At 47.0% G+C, this 20,431-nt stretch overlaps 1 protein-coding gene across 1 annotated transcript in view; it reads right to left on the minus strand.

The window, feature by feature from the left end:
* The window catches only part of FFAR4 (free fatty acid receptor 4), a 27,187-nt gene extending 11,701 nt beyond the window's left edge, over positions 1–15,486 (minus strand). The window contains exons 1-2 of the mRNA XM_003409004.3: positions 14,811–15,486; positions 5,895–6,023 (exon numbers count right to left, since the gene is read on the minus strand). Of these exons, the coding sequence (XP_003409052.2) occupies positions 5,895–6,023; positions 14,811–15,377 (696 nt within the window). The 5' untranslated portion in view covers positions 15,378–15,486. The remainder of the gene's footprint in view (positions 1–5,894; positions 6,024–14,810) is intronic.
* Positions 15,487–20,431: the final 4,945 nt, after the last annotated feature.

Genomic DNA, 20,431 nt, shown 5'->3' on the forward strand with positions numbered 1-20,431 from the left:
TCATGGTATACAGTGCTTCATAGATATCTGTTGAATGAATGATACTGACAGAAGCTCACATCTATTGAGCATCTACTGTGTGCCAGGCCCTGTACATGGCAAATGTGTTATCTCTTTAAATTCTCCCAACAATCCTCTGAGGTATGTACTTTCATGATCTCCATTTTACAGATGAGGAAACTGAGGTTCAAAGAGGTTAAGTAACTTTCCCAACATTACCCTGCTAGGAAGTTGCAGAACTGGGCTTCAAGCACTGGCAATCTGACTCCAGCCCATGCTCTTTATCTTGAGCTGGTCCCTTCCCACCTCTCCTGTCTGTGTCAGTGGAAATCCTCTGCCCTGCCTTTAACTCCAAGTCTAATGCCATGAGCTCCAAGAAGCCTTCCTGGTTCTTCTCCCCGTCAGCACCCTGCATTGCTTTGTTCCTGGTGATTACGGGGCACTTGCCACACAGACTTTGTGGTAGGTGATGTGTTGGTCTCACCCCTGGCTCTAGCAGACTGCAGGCTCCTCGGGTCCTGGGACCATGAATGAGGCATCCCTGTGACCGCCATGCCCCAGGGCTCTGGCAGGTGCCTGACAATGACTGTGAGTGAACAGACTAAGCAGGCTGACTCATGGGCCAAGTGCGTAAGTGTTTGGGTCTTGTTTTAGCACTGACAGATGCTACTGCTTCCTTCCCTCCACAGCTCCCACAGCTTGTGCGGGGTGAGGACGGAATAGGGCCTTTATAATCAAATGTGGTTCCGCCCTTGCTCTGTGACCTGGATGGCAAGACTAGTCAACAATAACAAATTAAAAACAACAACAACAAGAAAACCAAACCAACTGCTGTAGAGTCAACTCTGATTCACTGTGGCCCATGTATGTCAGAGTAGAATTGTGCTCCATAAGGTTTTCAATGGCTAATTTGGGGGGATTAGATTGCCTTTCTTCCAAGGAACTCCTTGTGGACTCAAACCCCCAACCTTTTGGTTAGCAGCCAAGTATGTTAACCATTTGCACCACCCAGGGACTCTAGCTAACACTTACCCAAGGTTTAAAATGTCTCAGGCATTACACTTAGCGTGTTTTCACATTAAATTAAATGCTTGATTAACTTTTGAGGATTACATTTAATCCTCCAAGCAAGCCTACAAAGTAGGTCCTGGCGTTACCCCCATTTTTAGAGTAAGAGGCAGAAGCTCTGAGAGGTGAAGCGATTTGCTTAAGGAATCTGCCCCACAGGGAGCAGCTGACATTCTTCACCTCCTGCCAGGAGGAGAACTGACCACCTGCCTCAAAGTCACTGCACCATTTGCTAAAATGCAAATGCTTGGGCCCCACTTCCAGATATTTTGATTCTGTGGTTCTGAGTGGAACCCAGAACCTGCATTTTAAATAAACTGCCCACTAACATATGAGAACTACTAATCTAAGACAACAGGCTTGGTGTGGGCTCCCCATCGCCCCATTTCCCCACCCTCCACCCCTCACCCCTGTCCTTTGAAGGAGAGTCTCTTTTTAAACTGTCTGGTTGAGACTTGCTACCTTCACACCCATGTGAATTTATGAAGACTGAATTGTAAAGATTTTACACCCCTTTGCCACACCTCAGTTGCTCTCACCAGCTCTAGGGGTGGTGATGATCTCCACTGCTGACAGGCGGATGCAGGTAGGGTGCTCACATTAACACAGCTCTGACCTAGTCTCTTCCTGGGAGCCACAAGGGGTAGACCCTGGGGGTTGCCTTGGTCAATCAGCAGCTTCCCCATTAGAAACATCATACAATAGACCTCTATCTTTCTAAAGGGTCCACCTCCCTTTCCATCACTGGCCAGCAGGCCTCCAAGCTGGGGGAATGAGGGCCAGGTATGGAGAAAGGGCTTCATCTTCACTGTTCAGCACCTTCACGTTCAGTTTTAACAAATTTTGTTTCTCAGCTAAGCTCTGAGATAGGCTGAAGGTTATCCTACCTCAAGCTATGGACTCACTCATTCAACAAATATTTACTGAGCACCTCTACTGTGTGCTAAGCACTCTTATAAGTGCTGGCTATACATCAATAAACAAGATGGTGGGGGAAAGAAGCCCTGCCCACATTGCACTTCCATTTTAGAGTGTCTGTAGGGGTAAGGGAAGGGAACAAAAAACATATGCACTGTTACACAAGGTAGAAGCATCATATATTGCCATGGCAATAGTTGCTGGGTAATAAGGCAAATCAAGTCCAAAGAGCTGGCATTGACAGCTTGATAGAAGACACTGGGGAGTGGCTGGGAGGCTATTTCCCTGGGAAACTGTTGATTGGAAAAAGCTGCTGAAGATGTATGGCTTGTCTGAGTCATGAGGAAAGAGGAAGCAGGGATAGCAGAAGGGCGAATAAGGCCACTGCCCTGAGTACCCTTGAAGTGTGATCAGCAGGGGAAGAGCCCAGGTAAAGCCTCAGAAGAGCTTTAAAAACTCAGCTGCTTTTAATCTTTGTCCAGGTCAGAATCAGTAACCAGGAGAGGACTTTAGAGCAGGGCTTCCCATAAGGAGTTTCACAGAGCACTAATTTGAAGTGGGGCCTTGGAAGAAAGGCCTGGCGATCTACTTCTGAAAAATCAGCCACTGAAAACCCTATGGAGCACAGTTCTACTCTGACTTTTGAGGTTTCCACGAGCCAGAGTTGACTTAATGGGAATGGTTAACTGGTTGTCGTCAGATTTAGCCAGGTTGCCTACTCTATTCCTGTCCTGGAGATCCCCAGTGTACATTAGTGTAACAAAGGCTCTGAGAAGTTCTGCACCTAAGAAACCCACTCACTCTGTTAACAGAGCGTTTCCCAAACTATGTGATCATGGAACACTTTTTAATACCTTCTAACATCGCATGGAGTTATAGGGAGCACTCTAGGGTAGACTGTTTTGGAGGAATAAAAGATTAGGGTGATTTGGAAGAGGCACGCCTCAAACCCACAGATGGGCCTGGGTTAGAGGCAGCAGTGACAGCTGAGCCTTGAGGACTGGTGGGAAAGGGGTGGGTTTTTCAGTTACGTGCCAAGCAGCTTCCAGTGTTCTCTAATTGTGTTTTGTCTCTATGAAGACAGACCTGGGGTTTGTGATAGGGAGAATGGAAGGCTGACTGTGGGTTTATATGCAAATTGGAGAATGATGAACTGCTGTTTAGAGGCAGGTGGATAAGAGGACACCTCCCTAAACTCATCAGGTCTGTTGAGGGTTTCTTTTTTTTATTATTTTTAGTTTTTTCCAGTGGGACCTGGCCTGAGAAAACATAGGGGGTGAATGGGAATTTTTTCCATAGAATAATTCAGTCTGCCATCACCAGGCAACTGAGGGGTATGAGGCAGGAAAGAAAAAGGGACAAACCAGAACCTTCTTGCCTTTAGAAGACTCAGGAGCGGAATCACCAAGGAGGAGGCACTAAATGCTGCCCTCCCCTTCCAGCCTGTGCTGCTCCAGGACCGATTCCTTGTTTTTGCTGTGCTCCAAATCTGGGGCCCTCGTAATTATCCTCTCAAAAATCTCCTTGGTACCTTTCCCTGGAATGCTCTGAGAGAAGAGGCAGACTTGCCTCACAAAAAACAATAGGTGTAATTTATCCAGCACCTGTTCAGCTCAACCTCATCTACCCTGAGACCAGAAGAACTAGATGGTGCCCAACTACTACTACTAATGACTGTCTGATCAAGGCCACAATAGATGAATCCTGATAGAAGGGGAGAAAAATGTGGAAAAGAGCTCAAATTCTTAAAAAGTCCAGACTTACTAGACTAGTTGAGACTCCCCGAGACTATTGCCCTGAGATACTCCATAAAACTTGAACTAAAACTACCCCCTGAGGTCCCTTTTAGCTAAATAACAGTTTGGCTTATACAATAAAGAGTATTACCCATGAGTACTGTGTACCTTTAAAAAGTCATCTATATGAGACCAAATGGTCAACCATTACTTTAAAGCAAAAATGAATGGTCTAATGGGACAGAGAGACCAGATTACTGGAAACAAAACATCCAGAATGGAATCGAGAATGTTGACACATTGTGAAAAATGTAACCAATGTCACTGAACAATTAGTATTGCAATTGTCAAATGGAAACCTAACTTGCTTTTACTGAAAACACAATAAAATGTTATTTAGAAAAAGTTTAAATGAGTTTCTGGCACATTGTAAATTCTACATAAATATTTATAAAATAAATTTTTAAATTTTTAAATTCATTCTATATTTCTCTTCCTTCTCACTAGCTTTTCTTTTTTAATTTAATGATAATAGCTAACACACGCCTTTTTCATAGGCAGAGCGAAGCTGCAAACACTTTACAGACCTTAACTCTAGGCCTGAATCTGCCACATGCAAGTCCCAGGCTGATGGTCACTTTGAGGGTCACTAGTATCTGGTGGGGAAGAGTTTAGGGAAGAGCCGGAGAGGCCATCTCCCACAGGGCCCAAGGGTTAGCAAACCTGAGCGGGGCTTGGGCTGGCTTTGGGTTCTGAGCATCTAAGAAGCCTGCAGATCCTGAGTTACAAAGAAAGGGCCATAAAAGTGGCCAGACAGCAAGCAGGACATCAGGGCACCACTTAGATACGCCCGTTTGCCAGATGACACATAATATGCTATAAAACCAAGATTCAACAACTGTAAAACTCCAAAAAGGACTTAAAGGCTGCACGTTAGGCCTTCTAAAATGAGCTTACATCTACGTACATGCTGTCTGCCTGGGCCAGCTCCTTATGGGTAAATGGGCTGCCTCAAGAAGTGAGAAACAGGCTGTGCATTATTTTAGGTCCCTATACGCACTTGTGAAAATAGAGATCATTTCCTGTTTCAGTAGGGATTTTAAATGCCCATTGCTTGGGAGTGGAGGGTAACCAGAGGGAAATAGCAAGTGACTGCTTCTGGGCTACTGGTAACGTTCTGTTTCTTGATCTGGTAGGTGCTTTTACAGGTATACACACGTATACCTGCTTTTATAGGTATCCGGAAGCTTCACATGTATGCTGGGTGTGCTTTTTCTCTCTGTATATTCTACTTCAATAAAAAATGATAAAGTATACATTCTCCATCACTGAAGTACTGTTTGTGATGGGGAAACAATGGATACAACCCAAAGGTCCATAAAATAAATTATGTCACATCTGTAGGCTAGAAGACCATGTAGGCATTAAAAGTAATGAGACAGAAAAAAAAGCAATGAGACAGAGATCTAGGAATTGATATGGAAAGATATTATGACATAGTGTTAAGTAAGAAAGGAAGTTATAGAGCAGATAGTATTATCTGTCCTATGGGCTCACTATGAGTCAGAATCAACTTGATGGCAATGGGTTTGGTTTTTGGTTTTATATACGTATATATACATATATGTAAAACTTACCTAAATATATATATGTAAATTTATAAGACAAATAACTTGAAAAAACATTCCTTGAATTGTTAACAATTGGGGGTACAGCAAATTTTCAGTTTTTGTGTTACACATTTCTATATGTCTGTGGCATAGTGGTTAAGAGCTACAGCTGCTAACCAATATGTCAGCAGTTCGAATCCATGAGGCGCTCCTTGCAAACCCTATGGGGCAGTTAGTTCTACTCTGCCCTATAGGGTCACTATGCATTGGAATCGACTCAACAGCAATGGGTTTGGGTTTTGGTTTTGGTTTTGATCTTAATTTTTTTATAATTAGTTTGTATTATTTTAGTGATCAGAAAATGAAAGTAATAATCACATAGATATAACTTATTTTTTTTAAATACCAAACTCACTTTGCTCAATGTTGCAGAATAGGTGGATCTGGTCAGTGAACCAGGATTGGACCAGAGTGAACTCTTCTAACCCTGAAATTCTAAGATTCTACCTGAAATACCCCAAGCCCAAGTGAAGTTCAGCTGCAGCACTTGAAACATACGTACCTGCAAAATTTTGGAGTAACTGATCACAATGACCAGCCCGGGCACCAAGAAGTTCAAAGTTGCAAAAGACACATCCCAAGAGATTTCTCCTGCAATGTTGGGCCAAACCAGAGTGCAAATTGGAATTTCCTAGTTACGAAAAGAAAGAGGACATCATTTAAAAGTGGGCTGCTTCCTTGGCCTCAATCCTAGCCGGCAGTTACCCGACACTGTCACACCCATAGAGCCCTGGTGGTGCACTGGTTAAGAGCTCAGGCTGCTAACTAGGCAGTTCTATTCTGTCGTACAGGGTTGGTATGAGTCAGAATTGACTCTACGGCAATGGGTTTGTTTGTTTTCCAATCACACCCTCATGTTACACTATTACACAAAGGTGGTATAAACTGTACATCCCAGAGTCCTTTCTACTGCCCACTGCAATCCCACTTACAAGCCACATGCTTCTGACCCTCAGCATAACCACTGACGACAGACAGGGTGATAATTATCGTTTCCATTCTCCAGGGGAGGCAATTAAGCCTCAAGGTCTCAGGGTCACAGGCTGGTAAGAGCTAGAGTCAGTCAGGTGTGGGTCTTGAGACCCCAAGTCCAGTGCTCTTCCCAATCCCCTGGGCACAGCTGCAAAAAGCCCTGGAGCCTTCTCTTCCAAGCCCTCCATTTTACACAGAACGAATTGTAGGCTTAGAAACCTCTTCCTAAAGCACTAAAGGGTGGTCCTTTTAAACCATACAGTATTTTCCCCAAAAGAGCTAAATGGTTATAAGGGACATCTGCGGACCTACCCAGAAAACTCTTTCTCAGGCAAGGCAAACAAGGCTGAATGCTTCTATTGCATTTGCACCTTGAAAGGGAGGATGAAAATGCTGCCTCTTTTTCCTGCTTTGTTAGATGGCTTACAAATGGACTGGACGTTCCAAAACCTTGTCTCCCCACCCCACTGTCTGCACCTGATGGGAACCAGTTTATTAAATCTTTCTACATTTCCGTGATTGGAGAAAAACTTGTGTCTCTCAGGAATCTTCTGAATATTGGCAGTGAAGTAACCTCTGCTCTTTAGATAATGCACGCAGCCCTTACTTATACTCAGCGCTCTGCCCACCACAGGCTCCTCATTCCTGCATATTGGTGGGCAATATGTCCCAGCAGATATGCTGAAGAGGTAATTGGAAGAAATGCTGAACATGACTTGGTCTCTAATTCCCATACTTTTGATGGAAAAATGTAATAGAGGGAGCAGAAAAATAGATGACCCCAGAACCATTTCTTGAAACCCCCGAGTCCCCAGATCCTTCCAAAAGCCTTTGCCAAAGCATCTGCCAAAATCTCTCCAGGTCCAGGTGGCTACTTCACAAGATTTTGCAGCAAGATGGGGAATGATAGGGCAAGGTATTCTCCCTACATTAGGGGCAAAAATGCAGGTCTCTAAACAATATGCCCGTATGGTCCCAGCATTGTTGAAGATAGTGTTTTGTGTGAATGAGTAAATATACAGGGTCTATGCATGCACGCGCACACACACGCATATGCACATTTGCATAGAAACAAGACTTCAAGGATCCACCCCAGAAAGTAAAGTGTCTGTTTCCAAGCAGGTCTCTCAAGTTTTTTATTCTTTTGGTTTATCTGGATTTTCTAAATCTTCCATGATGTGCCCATATTATTTTTATAATTTAAAAAAGGCAGTAAAAGTTAACTTTTAAGAGAAGTGATGTTTGAACATGAAACAGATCACCATGACAGTTTAGCAAACCTAACCAGCCATTCTGCCACAAAGACAATGAACCTGCCCTAGGAAGTCTCCCAAATTCCGTGACTCTAATGAAGATGTTCTTTCACCTTATCATGAAGTGATGAGGAAGTAGGATAAGAACTCTGAGCGGTGCCCCATCCATGAACTAAGAGAAGGTGCAACTGCCCCATGCGGCCTAAATGACTGATTTATATGCTCTTTAGAAAACTTTATATGGTATAGTTGATTAAATGCAGTGTCTGCTCTCATAAAAAAAAAAAAAAAAAAACAGGCACCACGCCCACAGTCAGGAATCTAACCTGGTGTTATAACTTTGTTTCAGTGGGGAAATCTACTTGACTGAAGTCATTTTGAACCTAATATTTACCCTCAGGTTGTGACTATCAGGAGGAGTCCAGCAGTGTATCAAACCTGGGGATGTGAGTGCTTGTTATATTATTCTCTGTACTTTTTCTGCATATTTGAAATGTTTCCTGATTTTAAAAAGGCAACTTAAATCCCAAAAGGGCCAGGCCTGTCTTGTCCACTGAGCTCCAGAAGTGGGGTTGGTAGAGTCAACAGCTGTCTTCTTTAATTCACTTACTCAATCATTCATTCACTTAATAAATTGTGGCTAAACCAACCACAGAAACACTGGTGGCATAGTAGTTAAGAGCTACAGCTGCTAACCAAGAGGTCAGCAGTTCAAATTCACCAGGCGCTCCTTGGAAACCCTATGGGGCAGTTCTACTCTGTCCTATAGGGTCGCTATGAGTCAGAATTAACTCGATGGCAGCGGATTTGGTTTAAACCAACCCTGTCCCTGAGGTCAAAGAGCCTACAGTGCAGGTAGAGGAAGAGAAACTTCAATACAGTGCTGCCATCAAGTCAATTCCGACTCAGAGTGACCCTGTAGGACGGAGTAGAACAGCCCCATAGGGTTTCCTAGGCTGTAATCTTGTACTGAAGCGGATCACCAGGTCGCTTTTCCCTTGGAGCAGCTGGTGAGTTTGAAACAACAACCTTTCTGTTAGCAGCCAAGCCCTTAACCATTGCTCCACCAGGGCTCCCAATACAGGGCAGCCAGCCAGAAGTGGCGGAGAAAGCAACAGGAAGTCACTCAGGAAAGTGGCATCTGAGAGGGTGATTTCAGTTGTGCCTGGAAGGATGGCAGTGAGGCTTTAGCAAAGGCAATAAGGGGGCCTGTACTCAAGCATTGGGATTAGAAGGGATGAAGGCTGGAGGCCACATGCAACGATGACTTAATTTGACTTGCACCCTTCAAATGTCTTCAGTCACATCCCAATCTCCATTTCTTGGCCATCTCATCCATTTCCATGGCTTCTTTTGGCAGATGATGCTCCCATGTACTCTTCCCAGCCCTCTCCTGAACCCCAGACTCACTCCAGCGCCATGAGGGGAGCTTCGTAGGTCTGCTTCATAGGTCGCCACTCCAAAGGGTTCTGCCCCCCACAGTCACTGAATCAGGTGAGCTCCTGGCCAAGCCTGTCAGCTACCTAAGTCCTGGCCTTTCTCCCTCAGTTCTCACCCAGAACGAACTCTAAGCGCCTCCATATCTCTACTATGGTGGCCCACCCCCCTCCCAGACCAGGCCATCTCTGGAAGTATAAGTCCAAACTCCCTAAAGGGCCTTACCTGACCCTTCTCCAACTAACCCCTACCAACCTTTCTAGCACCATCTCTTGCCAATGATGCCTCTCATGCTCTGCACGAGCCTGGCTGAGAATTGGCCACTGCTCAGCATAGCAGTGCAGGGTTCCCTTGGCCCCCACGTGGGCTATTTCCTTTGTTTGCAACATAGCTGCCTCAGTCCCCATACGTCCTGATCTGGTTAACTTCCCCTCATCTTCTCACCTCAGCTGAGACAGCACTACCTTCAGGTAGCCTTCCTGATGACTTCCAGTGCCCACAATGGCCCTTTCCACAGCTTTCTGCAATCTGTACAGTGATCACCTGGTTTCCTGTCTGAAGCCCCCCCTAAGTTTTGAGTTACTCAAGGCACCCAGCACCTACCTAGAACTATGCCTGGCATACACTAGGTGCTGTGTAAAAGAAAAAAAAAATTGTCAAATGAAGAGATTTTCTAAGAAGATGCCACTGGTGAATGGGGACACTTGTCTACGGGCACTGCTCAAATGCTGACTCTTCCCTACAGTGGCTGACTTATTTGCAAACAGCCACCTGATTCCAGCTCTTTACCTGTCAGCTTCTCTAATGAATCTACTGGTGTATCTCCAAACCAAAAAACCAAAGCCATTGCCATTGGGTCAACTACAACTCACAGTGACAACACAGGACAGCGTTGAACTGCCCCATAGAGTTTCCGAGGAGCACCTGGTGGATTCGAACTGCCAGCCTTTTGGTTAGCAACCGTAGCTCTTAGCCACTACACCACCAGGGTTTCTCAGAGTATCTCCAGGGGTCCCTTTGTAAATCATTCCCCTTGCCCCACCTCCTCAAACAAAATGGAAGACTTCAAGGTGATTTTACGGAAGTAGGAATTCTAGCTGCATGTCTTCTTCCCTGTCAGCTTTCCATAGTCCCTGGGTGGTGCAAGTGGTTAACAGACTTGGCTGCTAACCAAAAATCGGAGTCTACCTAGAAGTGCCTCAGAAGAAAGGCCTGGCAATCTACTTCTAAAAAAATCAGTCTTCGAAAACCCCAGGGAGCAAAGTTCTGCTCTGACACACATGGGGTCACCATGAGTCAGAATCAACTCAATGGCAACTGGTATCAACTTCCCAAAAGCAAGGAAAAAAAAAAACCCAAGAAATGTACTTGCTTTCTTACATTTGAAAAGTATCTCCTAATACTAACAAAAGCAAGTAAACTGCGTTTGTCTCCTCAGGTGACGGACAATCAATGGGGACACAATAACATCATTGGTGAGTGTTACATCAAGGGCAGGGCACAGCAGGGAGCCAGGTGCTCCTCAGGAAGTTTGAACTCATGGAAGTTGACCCAGGAAGGAACCAGACAGACCCGGACCAAATTCCAGTTCAATTCTTTGCCCAAGGTGTGACTTTAGGCATTTCCTCCTCCAGGAAATAAACATAGGACGCCTACTCATGAGGTTATTGTAAGGACTGAATGGAGTCAGGGTCTGAGACCACCTGGGTGCTCAATAAACACATTTGGACAGAATTGTGGTCATGTGATTGTTTCCAGCCCAATGCCTGGCCCCGGTGTGCCTGAGTGTGGGGAAAGAGATGGGGTCCTCAGTAAACGTTCATGAAATGAATGGGCAGCAGCACCTTCTGGCCAGGTACACAGTCTTCTTCCCCAGTCGCCAAAGAGGGTCACTGCCCGCCAAAGCCACGGCACCCTCAGGCAGGAATCCCATTGGAACAGGCTGCTCTGACCTGGCTGAGATGTCCGTGTTGCTAGGATGTGTTCGTTCCCTTAAAATGGCAGTCTATTATTTTACAGCAATCAGAGGAATTACGCTGTTTGAAGAATGTTTAAAATGTTTACAACCAATGATAAGGAAACTAGTAATATTAGCAATTCTGGAGCACTTAACTGTGTATGCCTGGCATTGGCCCATTTATTGCACGTTCATCCTCATGATAATTCTATAAGGGTAATACTGTTATCACACCCGTTTTGCAAATGAGAAAAGTGAGGCAGAGAGCGGTGGGGCAACTTGCTGTCTGTCCCACGGCTCCTAAACGACAGACATGGGGTTCATACTCAGAACATTTGATTCCAAAGCCCATATTTCAAATACCAAAGTGTCTAGCAAAATCATTTTCATCTCCTCCCCTCCCCTTCAGTGATGTTTTAAAGGAGGCACCCTGGACTGCTGGGCACCCACAGCCCAAATGAACAAAGGTAGTCATGATCCTGTTTTTTTTCTGGGTGGGGCAGGAAGGGGGCTTAGATAAGCAGAAAACTGTTAAAGACACTGTCACCCTGGCTAGCCCTCATTGCAGGCAGGGAGCCAGTTTGTGCATGGGGTGGGGGGCATTAGTTTTCTTAGCATGTGGTTTAGGTAGGAAAATGGCCCCAGTTCAAAATCTCCATATTTAGTGTCCAGTTGTAAGGGGGCTGGCAACATTTACAGTCGGGGCGGGGAGGTATAAAGACAGAGAAAACAAGCCTTTCCTAATTTTAAATGTGAGACTCAGTTCAGTCTAGACCAGACCTTTCTCTGTCCCTTTTTAAAATTGCCACACTCCTTTTCGTTGTTGTTGTTGGTGTCTCATTCTTTTTCATTTACTTCTTCAACCTCTGAGCCTCAGTTTGCTCACCTATAAAAGTGGGGTGTTTCTTTCATGCTCCAGCACTACCCCCTGAGGCATTGGGGAGTTTTTCTGTTTGTTGGCTTATTAGGCAGGGGAGAGGGGATGCAACTAAGGGAAACGACAAGGAGGATGGAGAGCCAGAAAGGACTGTCCCATTTTCATTACAAGCTCCTCCTCCCTGCTCTCAGAATTTCTGTGAATGAGGCTCCCGCACTAACTCACCTGGCCCCTAATCTTCCAAAGCCCTGCACAGGCCCCTGTCTCTCTCAGTGGCTCTGCCCACATCCCTCATCCAAAGGCCATTAAAAATGAGGAGGTGTTTCTTCATTAATTCAAGAGGCCTGTGTGCTGAGGGGCACTGAGGGGAAGCCTCCACAACACAGACTTCCATGGAAACACCTTGTCAGCAGAACTCTGGGCACTCCACAAGGGCTGCAGAGGGACCCAACCACAAATGTCCTGCCAGGCGTAAAATGCCGTGCGGCCAAGACACAGACAGTCCCCCATCTGTGCAAAAGAAGGCCTTCTTCTTCAAACAATCACCTAGGTCCATATCAATAAACCATTTTTAATCTGGGCTTTTAGCTGGGAGGTGACAAGAGCCTCATTTCTCAGCATTATTTGCCAGTTAAGTTGGATAGAAGGAGCCCCGATGGCGCAGTGGTTAAGCACTCAGCAGTTAACCAGAGGATTGGTGATTCAAACCAACCAACGGCTTTGTGGGAGAAAGACCTGGCAACCAACTCCCCTAAAGATTACAGCCAAGAAAACCCTGCTGGGCAGTTCTACTCACATGGGCTGCCATGAGTCGAAATCAACTCCACAGCGCCTACCAACAGGTAGGACCGTACCTAAAACAATTTTAAAAAGGAAGGGCACAAAATACACGTCTGGAAACAAGGTATCCTTAAGAGTCCTTCTATTGGATCTTTAATTCCCAGGATGCCATTTTTTTTTTTTAATGTAAGAAAAAATAGGGGGGAAATCCCTCAAGTGAAAAACACAGAAATACTGTAACTCAATGTGAAAATAACTTAAAAAAAAAAAAAAAACCCTGATGGTAGAAATGTAAACAAACAAAACTGATGTCAGAAACCAGCCCCCAGTTACTCTGGTCCAATTGGGGCGATGGCCTGTGCTTCCACTTATTTCAGAACCATCTGCTTGCTTCTTGAGTGCCAGGTGTACCTGGGCTGAGGAGGACAAGACCTCCCACTAAGTGAGGGTCCTTGGCCCACCCATGCAAATCTCCACCAGCAGGTTCACCTATCCCTGCTCTCCTTGGCCCCCACCTGATGGGATGAGGCCACGCACTCCATGTTCTTTGAGCAAGTGCCACAGGCTGGATACAGTTCTCGCCTGTGCAACATTTACAGTCGTTAAAAAAACGTGTTCAACACAAGAAACAAACTACTAGGAAATAGGCTTTTAGGTATCACTTATGTTTTTTAAAAAAAATACTGCTGACGCAGGATGCAGACTCTACCCACCACCCCCAAAAAAGGCCTGCTTGAAAGATTAATCTGGGAAAGACCCCTGAGAAGCCCACCTCTGTGTCCATACTCTGGAGAGTCACACACTTAGGGGGTGTCCTCTGGTGGGACTGTGTTCCATCTCCACAGCTCTGATGGAGCCTCTCACCCAGGCCTGGTGACATGGCATATTCCTCACCCTAGACCAGCCCTGCATAGGCCTTTCTTAGGAGCTGCTGTTTGTGCTGGGTTTCTCAGGGGACCCACATTTCCTCCTGGGGCTGGGGACCAGAAACTCCGTGCCCACGGTAGAAAAAGGCAGGGGGCCAAGAACGCAGCCTCGGGCAGATGCACTGGCAGGCTCAGACTGGAGCAGCGACTGGCTCTTCCCGCTGGGCGCACAGACTGCCTTAAGTCCCTTCCTTACCACTCCCCATGAGGCCGCCGAGAACCTAGTACACAGGGTGGACAATAGATCCGCCAGACACTGGCCTCCACCCTGGCCCAGAGCCGGCCCGATCTTCTGGGCGAATCTCGGCGTGCCAACCCTGTAGCCGCGAAATGAGGGGGCAAGGAGACCAAGACTCTGGGGGACCCCTCTAGGGTCAGACCTGCGCTAGGGATTCTGCATCAATGTCCTTCACTGTTCGCAGAACCCTTTTAAGATCGTGGACCCCTCTATGATCTGAGCGACAACTGTGGGCCTGCTGCCCAGAATAAAGTTCACCGGCCCAGCCTTACGCAAGGCTGGGATCTGTGTGACATTTCAGGCGCTCGGGCACCCCAAAGCCATTATCCAAGGAGGCCAGTACAAGAAAAACCTGTGGTCTAGTCCAATTTCTCCGTCTTGCCATTGGGAAAACTGAGGCCCCGAGAGGAGACCTCGCAAGCCTCCAAGAGGCAGAGCTGGGTCTGGGTTCCTGAGTCTCCAGTGCCCTTTCTCCAGTCCTGTCCTCACGCACCTGCCCCGCGCTCTTTCAAAGTTCCGCGGTGAAACTGCTGGGCAGGATCCCAACTACTCCTCCCACTAAGGGTGAGGGACCCTGGCCAAGTTAATATTCCTCTGTGCCTCAGTCTCCTCATCTGCGTAGGTGGGCTTGGAAATAATACTACTGTAACACTCAGTGGTAAAACAGAAGCCAATGTAATGTGATGAGCACTGGGTCCTAGACCCTCGAACTTCCGTCGGCTTGTCTGGTCAGACTACCCGTTATTTCATTAAACTCTCAATAAAGAGTCCTTGCACTTCATAGGAATTTTTGGGACGCCACTGTCAGCGTATTGGAAGGCGTTTAGGGGACCCATGTCTCAGGGTTGTGTGAGATTTAAGTGGTAAAACCTGACAGTGCCGAGCCAGTACGACAAACGGCCTGTTACGATTTTTGTTGTCATTATCCCAGCTCGTGGTTTCCGCCAATCCCCGCCCCCTAGGTCGCCCCGCGCTCACCTGGTCCGCTCCGGGGAACCGCTGCGGGACAACATTGAAGAAGACGCAGAGGGGCAGAGCGGCGAGCGCCGAGTAGCCCCAGATGAGAGCGAGCAGCGCGGCCCGCGTCCGCCACCCCGGGCCCCGCAAGCCTCGCTGTAGACGCACGATGCACACCATGCGCTCCAGGCTGACAGCGGCCAGCGTGAGGATGGTAACGCTGCCGCTCAGGCTCATCACGTAGAAGAGCAGATGGCAGGCGATGGGGCCCAGCAGCCAGGCCTCAGTCCAGCGCACGGCCAGCACCGGGGGGATGGCGCTGGCGAAGAGCAGGTCCGCGCAGAAGAGGTTGAGCACAAGGCGGGAGGTGGTGCCGCGACGGCGTCGGCGCGCCACCAGCACCAGGGCGCACACGTTGCCCAGCAGCGACACCGCAAAGATGAGCACCAGCACGACCGTCTCCACGGCGCTCAGCACCAGCCGGTGGTGTCTCTTGACGTCGGAGAAAAAGGGAAAGCGGGTGCCGTTGGCTGGCTCCAGGGTGCGCAGGGATCCCGCGCCCGCCGCCTGTGCATAGTCAGCGGACATGCCGGGCGTCCGGCCGCCGGCAGCCGTCTGCGAGCGTGCTCATCTGGGAGAGTCTGAGCGCCAAGGCGGGGAAAGAGGGAGGGAGGCGGTTGCGACATCTGCCTTCTGGCCACCTCGCGGCCTGAGGAGCGCCAGAGCGCGCGGGAACGAGGAAGTGGCCAGCGGTGTCGTCTGGAAACACCCTGGCTGGGTGGGGAGGTGGAAGCCTCAGGCCCTCGAGCCCGGCCTTGGAAGAGCCGGAGGGGTCAGGAAACCCCACGGAGTGAGTCCCCGGGACCCCCGCGAGGTCTCCTCAGCCCCCTTCAGGGTCTTGGGGCACCAAGTGTGCAAAGCCCTTAAAACACCAGTTTAGTCGAAATTTATTTAGGAATATCAGATCTGGACTTTGAAGATAATTTAAGCCTGTGCTGTTCAGACTTCACGGAACAGTGCCCATGGGTCTGGGGGTAGATCCCAAAACAACTAGCAATGAGCCCAGATTTTTTTTTTTTAATCTTTTGTTTTATCATTAATAACAGTGCGATGTTAGCGGTATTACTTACTGTCTCTGTGCACCGGTTTTTTCATCTATAACATGGAAATAATAACCATACTTCATGGGGTTATTGTGCAGATCACATAAAAATTTAGTACAAGACTGGGCAAACAGCGGAGTTTCCCCAAATCTTGCATAAACTTGACACCCCAGAAAGAGGGCTCTTCCAAGGCTTTCAAGTGCACACACAGGCTGTGACTGTGTCTCAGGCACCCCAGTTTGAAAAGCACTGAGCCAATTCAGTCCTGTTGCAGATGGGGAAACTGAGGCCCAGCAAGAAGTGACTTGTCTAAGGTGGTCCCTAGTTGATAATGGAAAGCAGGCCACCTGCCCCTGCCACACACCCTTTTACAGAACTATCACTTCTCGATTCCTGTAAATTAGGAAGTTAGAGACTGGGAAGTGTGCCTGTGGCCTGAGGCCCACTGACCACTGGCAGACAAGCCACCCTCCCACCGCCCCCACACTTTCACCCATTTCCTCTTTGCCACACTATGGGGCTTCTCCCAGTTGCCCATTCTGTCTGGTCGTTGTCTCTGTGTGTTTATCAAGGGTTGGGTGTGCCAGTCTGAGGTGCTGTCCGAGGAGGGGGTGCACTTGTGTGTCTGCTTACCACTATGTCATGTGAGTTGGAGGTGACGATGTGGCCTCTGACCTGAGGGGTAGGTTGCGTGGCACCGGGAGATAGGTATGCAGGGAGGTTGGCTAGGCTCAAACTGCAAAACAGAACCAGTATGCGTTCCTGACAGAGATGAAAAAGAGCAAGAGATTGAAATAAAGGGAAGTCGCCACAGAGATTTTAGCAAATGGGATCAGGGGATATCAGTTTTTACATGAGGGAAAGGAGAGTTCTGTTGGGGGGTGGTGTTAAGGAAAGGGAGAGAGAGATTCCATTATCACAGGTTGGTATGACATGGGCACAGGAAGAGGTTTCCCCAGAGGGGACAGGGCAGGAGGGGTCTCTGGGCTGGAAGACCTCCTTTATCATTATCCCCCAGGGTTCTCCCGATGGCAAAATGATGAGCGCCAAAAAAAACAAAAACAAAAAAACCCAAACCCATTGCTGTCAAGTCGATTCTGACTCATAGTGACCCTATAGGACATAGTAGAACTGTCCCATAGAGTTTCCAAGGAGCACCTGGTAGATTCGAACTGCAGACCTTTTTATTAGCAGCCAGAGCACTTAACCACTACTCCACCAGGGTTTCCATATGGTGAGCGCATGGATTCCAAAATTTTCAGTTCACATCACCTCAGGGTGCCACTTCATGACCAAAAGAAATACCTAACAGTTTGATTTATTAAGGAGCTGAGTCCAAACAACTTAGTAGGACTTTAGTCCTAACAACTTAGTAAAAAATTTAGTAGCCATCTGGAAAAACAACGCACTTAAGTTGAAAAAGTATATTTTTGTTTCATTCATACATAACCACAGTTACCTCCTAATGGGATGCAGGTACCCATTGAGCTCTACACAGCCTTTAGAAACTGGGAATTAGATTGAACACTGCTATCCTCATTTCCTCTTCTAAGCTGCTTTCCTTGCAGTTGTTGCTTTTGATCACAGCATCCTGTGAAAAGCCAGCTTTGTGACGATATAATGTCATGGGTCTAATGTTCAGTCAGTGATTTACCTTACGTTAGTAGTTCATGCAGAGTCTGAAAGATACAGAGTGTCGCTGTGTTTCCCTGGAGCATCTGAGGCACGTGGACCCAGTGGTTAAGAACTCAGGCTTAGAAGCCAGCCGGCAGGACTCAGAATCCTGGCTCTACAGCTTGCTGTGTGACCTTGGGCAAGTAGTATAGCTTCTTGTTGTTTCAGCCTTCCCACATATGAAAAGGGGATAATAATAGTACTGACCCCGTAGAGCTGTGGGGGATTAAGTGAAGTTGATATATATGAAGCACTTAGAACAGTGGCCATCAAGCAGACCCTGCAGGTCAGGCTCTGTGCGCAGCCCTAGGCATGGACTGGCCATACACCCTGGTTGCTGCGACCCTCTTCATGAAATTATTATGACAACCCCTTTCACTATCCAAATTGCCTTGGTTCGGAGGATAAATCACCTGGTCGCCCTACCTTTACATTTATTAACTCATTTTGTTCTCATATGAGTTGCAGTCATTGGGGTTTGAATCTGGGCTATCTGATTTCAGAATCCATGCCTTTAACCACTAGATGAGTGGTTCCTGAACAAGGGAGATTTTGTCCCCCACGCTGGGGGCATTGGGCAATGTCTGCAGACATTTTCGGTTGTCAGACTGGGAAGGGGGGATTGCTACTGCATCTAATGGGTAGAGACCAGGGATGCTGCTAAACATCCTACAATGCACAAGACAATTCCCTCACAACAAAGAATTATCTGGCACCAAATGTCAATAGAGCAGAGCTTGAGAAGCTAGGCACTAGAGTACATGACCTCTTGAGACCTTTACCTCTTACTAAAGCTAGACATACAATCATTCTCCTCATGGGGTTTTACCGCATCCTCTATAATCCCTTTAGTAAACCCACTGGGGAAGGTTCAGCTTTGTGCTCTGGCCCCAGATGTTCACAGCTGTGAAACTCCTTTTGTCCATGGGGCTGCCCATGGCGTCATCCCAGTGGGCTGACCTCACATGAGCCTTAGGGACAAGATGACAGGAAACCCCGGGCCAGGCCCTTATTGCGTGAATTGTATTTATTGCTCGTAGTTATTAATTACTATTATTATCACACTCTTTGCTCCTTTCACTCTTAGATAAAACAGTAGAAACAGAGACAAGGATCCACCAAGTGTAAATATAGACAACCTGGTTTCTGAACTAAAAGGAAGGTCAGCCTCGTGGGATGCAACCTGCACTGGTTTATTTTGTTTTCAACGAAAGAGGAGGGGAGTGCACAAGGAACATTTTCTGTGTATAGTTTTCCTATGGAAAAAATTTACAAAGCTTGTATAAAAATGCATACTGACCCATGACTTCTTCTCCAAACCTTTCTGTGAAAGTTCTTCTGTCTGTCTATCCATCTATCTAGCAGTTCTGAGAAAGAAGTCCTTGCAGGAATCAGAGTATCTCCTTGCAAAATCAAGATCTATTGTAGAGCAATATGCAAAAGGCACTTATCATTGTATAAAGATTTTGAATCTCCCTCTGCTTCTGGTTCTCTGCTTCCTCCCATCTTGTCAAGGGTGGTCTCCATCAGATCCAATTACCTGGAGATTTCACAGCTGAGTAACCACCTCAGCCGGGCCAGGGTGGGAGAAAGAAGAGGGTCACCTTGCACCTTGAGAAGGGCTCCTCATGCCCCTTCTTCAAGGAAGGGCAAGAGTTCCCAGGTGCACAAAGCATTCAACAGCATTCCAGGCCAAGGGGGACAGCATATCAAGAATGAGAAAGCACCAGAGAGCATGACATGCCTGGGAAAAGGCAAAAGCTTTCATGTGTCTCATGCCTATAATCATCTCTACTGTCCACATCATATCTACCAGCAAAAAGAAAGAAATTCATGGAGAAACTGGAAAAGAAAAAAATTAAAACTAGCAGGACAAGTGATCAGAATGCTACTTGTGAATTGTTTACTACTAGGGGCCCAGAGTGGAGTCCCTGGGTGATAAAAATAATTAACCAAAAGGTTACAGCCTACACAACCCCAAGACCAGAAGAGCTAGATGGTGCCCAGCTACCACTACCTACCACTCTGACCGGGATCACAATAACGGTCCCGGACAGAGCAGAAGAAAAATGTAGAACTAAAAAATCAAATTCTTAAAAAAGATCAGACTTACTGGCCTGATAGAGACTGGAAGAATTCCAGAGACTACGGCTTTAAGACACCCCTCTGATACGGAACTATAGCCATTCCCGGGAACTACCTTCCAGCCAAACAATAAAAAAAAAAAGGCCTATAAAATAAGCAATAACACCCGAAAAGAACTTATATGAGACCAAAAGGTAACACTTGCTCAAAAGTAAAGGTGAGAAGGCAGGAAGGGGTAGGAAAACCGGATGAAAGGAAATGGGGAACCCAGGGGGGAAATGGGGACAGTGTTTATGCAGTGTGGGGATTAATGTCATGGAGCACTGTGTACAGTTTGTTGAATGAGAAAGTAATGTGCTCTGTAAACTTCACCTAAAACACAATATAATATTAAAAAAAAAAAAAAACCCCTATGGAGTGCAATTCTGCTCTGACACTCATGGGGTCATCATGAGTCAGAATCAACTTGATGGCAACTGGTTAGGGGCCAAGGGTAGGGATCACACTTCATTGGCTTTAAATGATATCTGGTGGCCGGGCACAGCGAGTATGCACATGCTTTATATAAATTTTTAAAAAGTGGCCCTTCTGGGCAAACCACTTAGAAAAAAGCCTCAGAGGGACGGCCTTTGCAAGACCCAAGCTGCACACTGATTCACTGTGGTCCTGCCTAGTGGTTTGAAGGCTGCGGCAGCAAGTGACCCTTTTCACTGGCTGTTCCTGTCCACTTTTTGGTGGTTTCTGCTCAAGCCCCCAAAATCCACCCCCATACCCTGTCAC

Source organism: Loxodonta africana, chromosome 16 (genome assembly GCF_030014295.1).
Source record: "Loxodonta africana isolate mLoxAfr1 chromosome 16, mLoxAfr1.hap2, whole genome shotgun sequence".
Classification (NCBI taxonomy): Eukaryota; Metazoa; Chordata; class Mammalia; order Proboscidea; family Elephantidae; genus Loxodonta; species Loxodonta africana.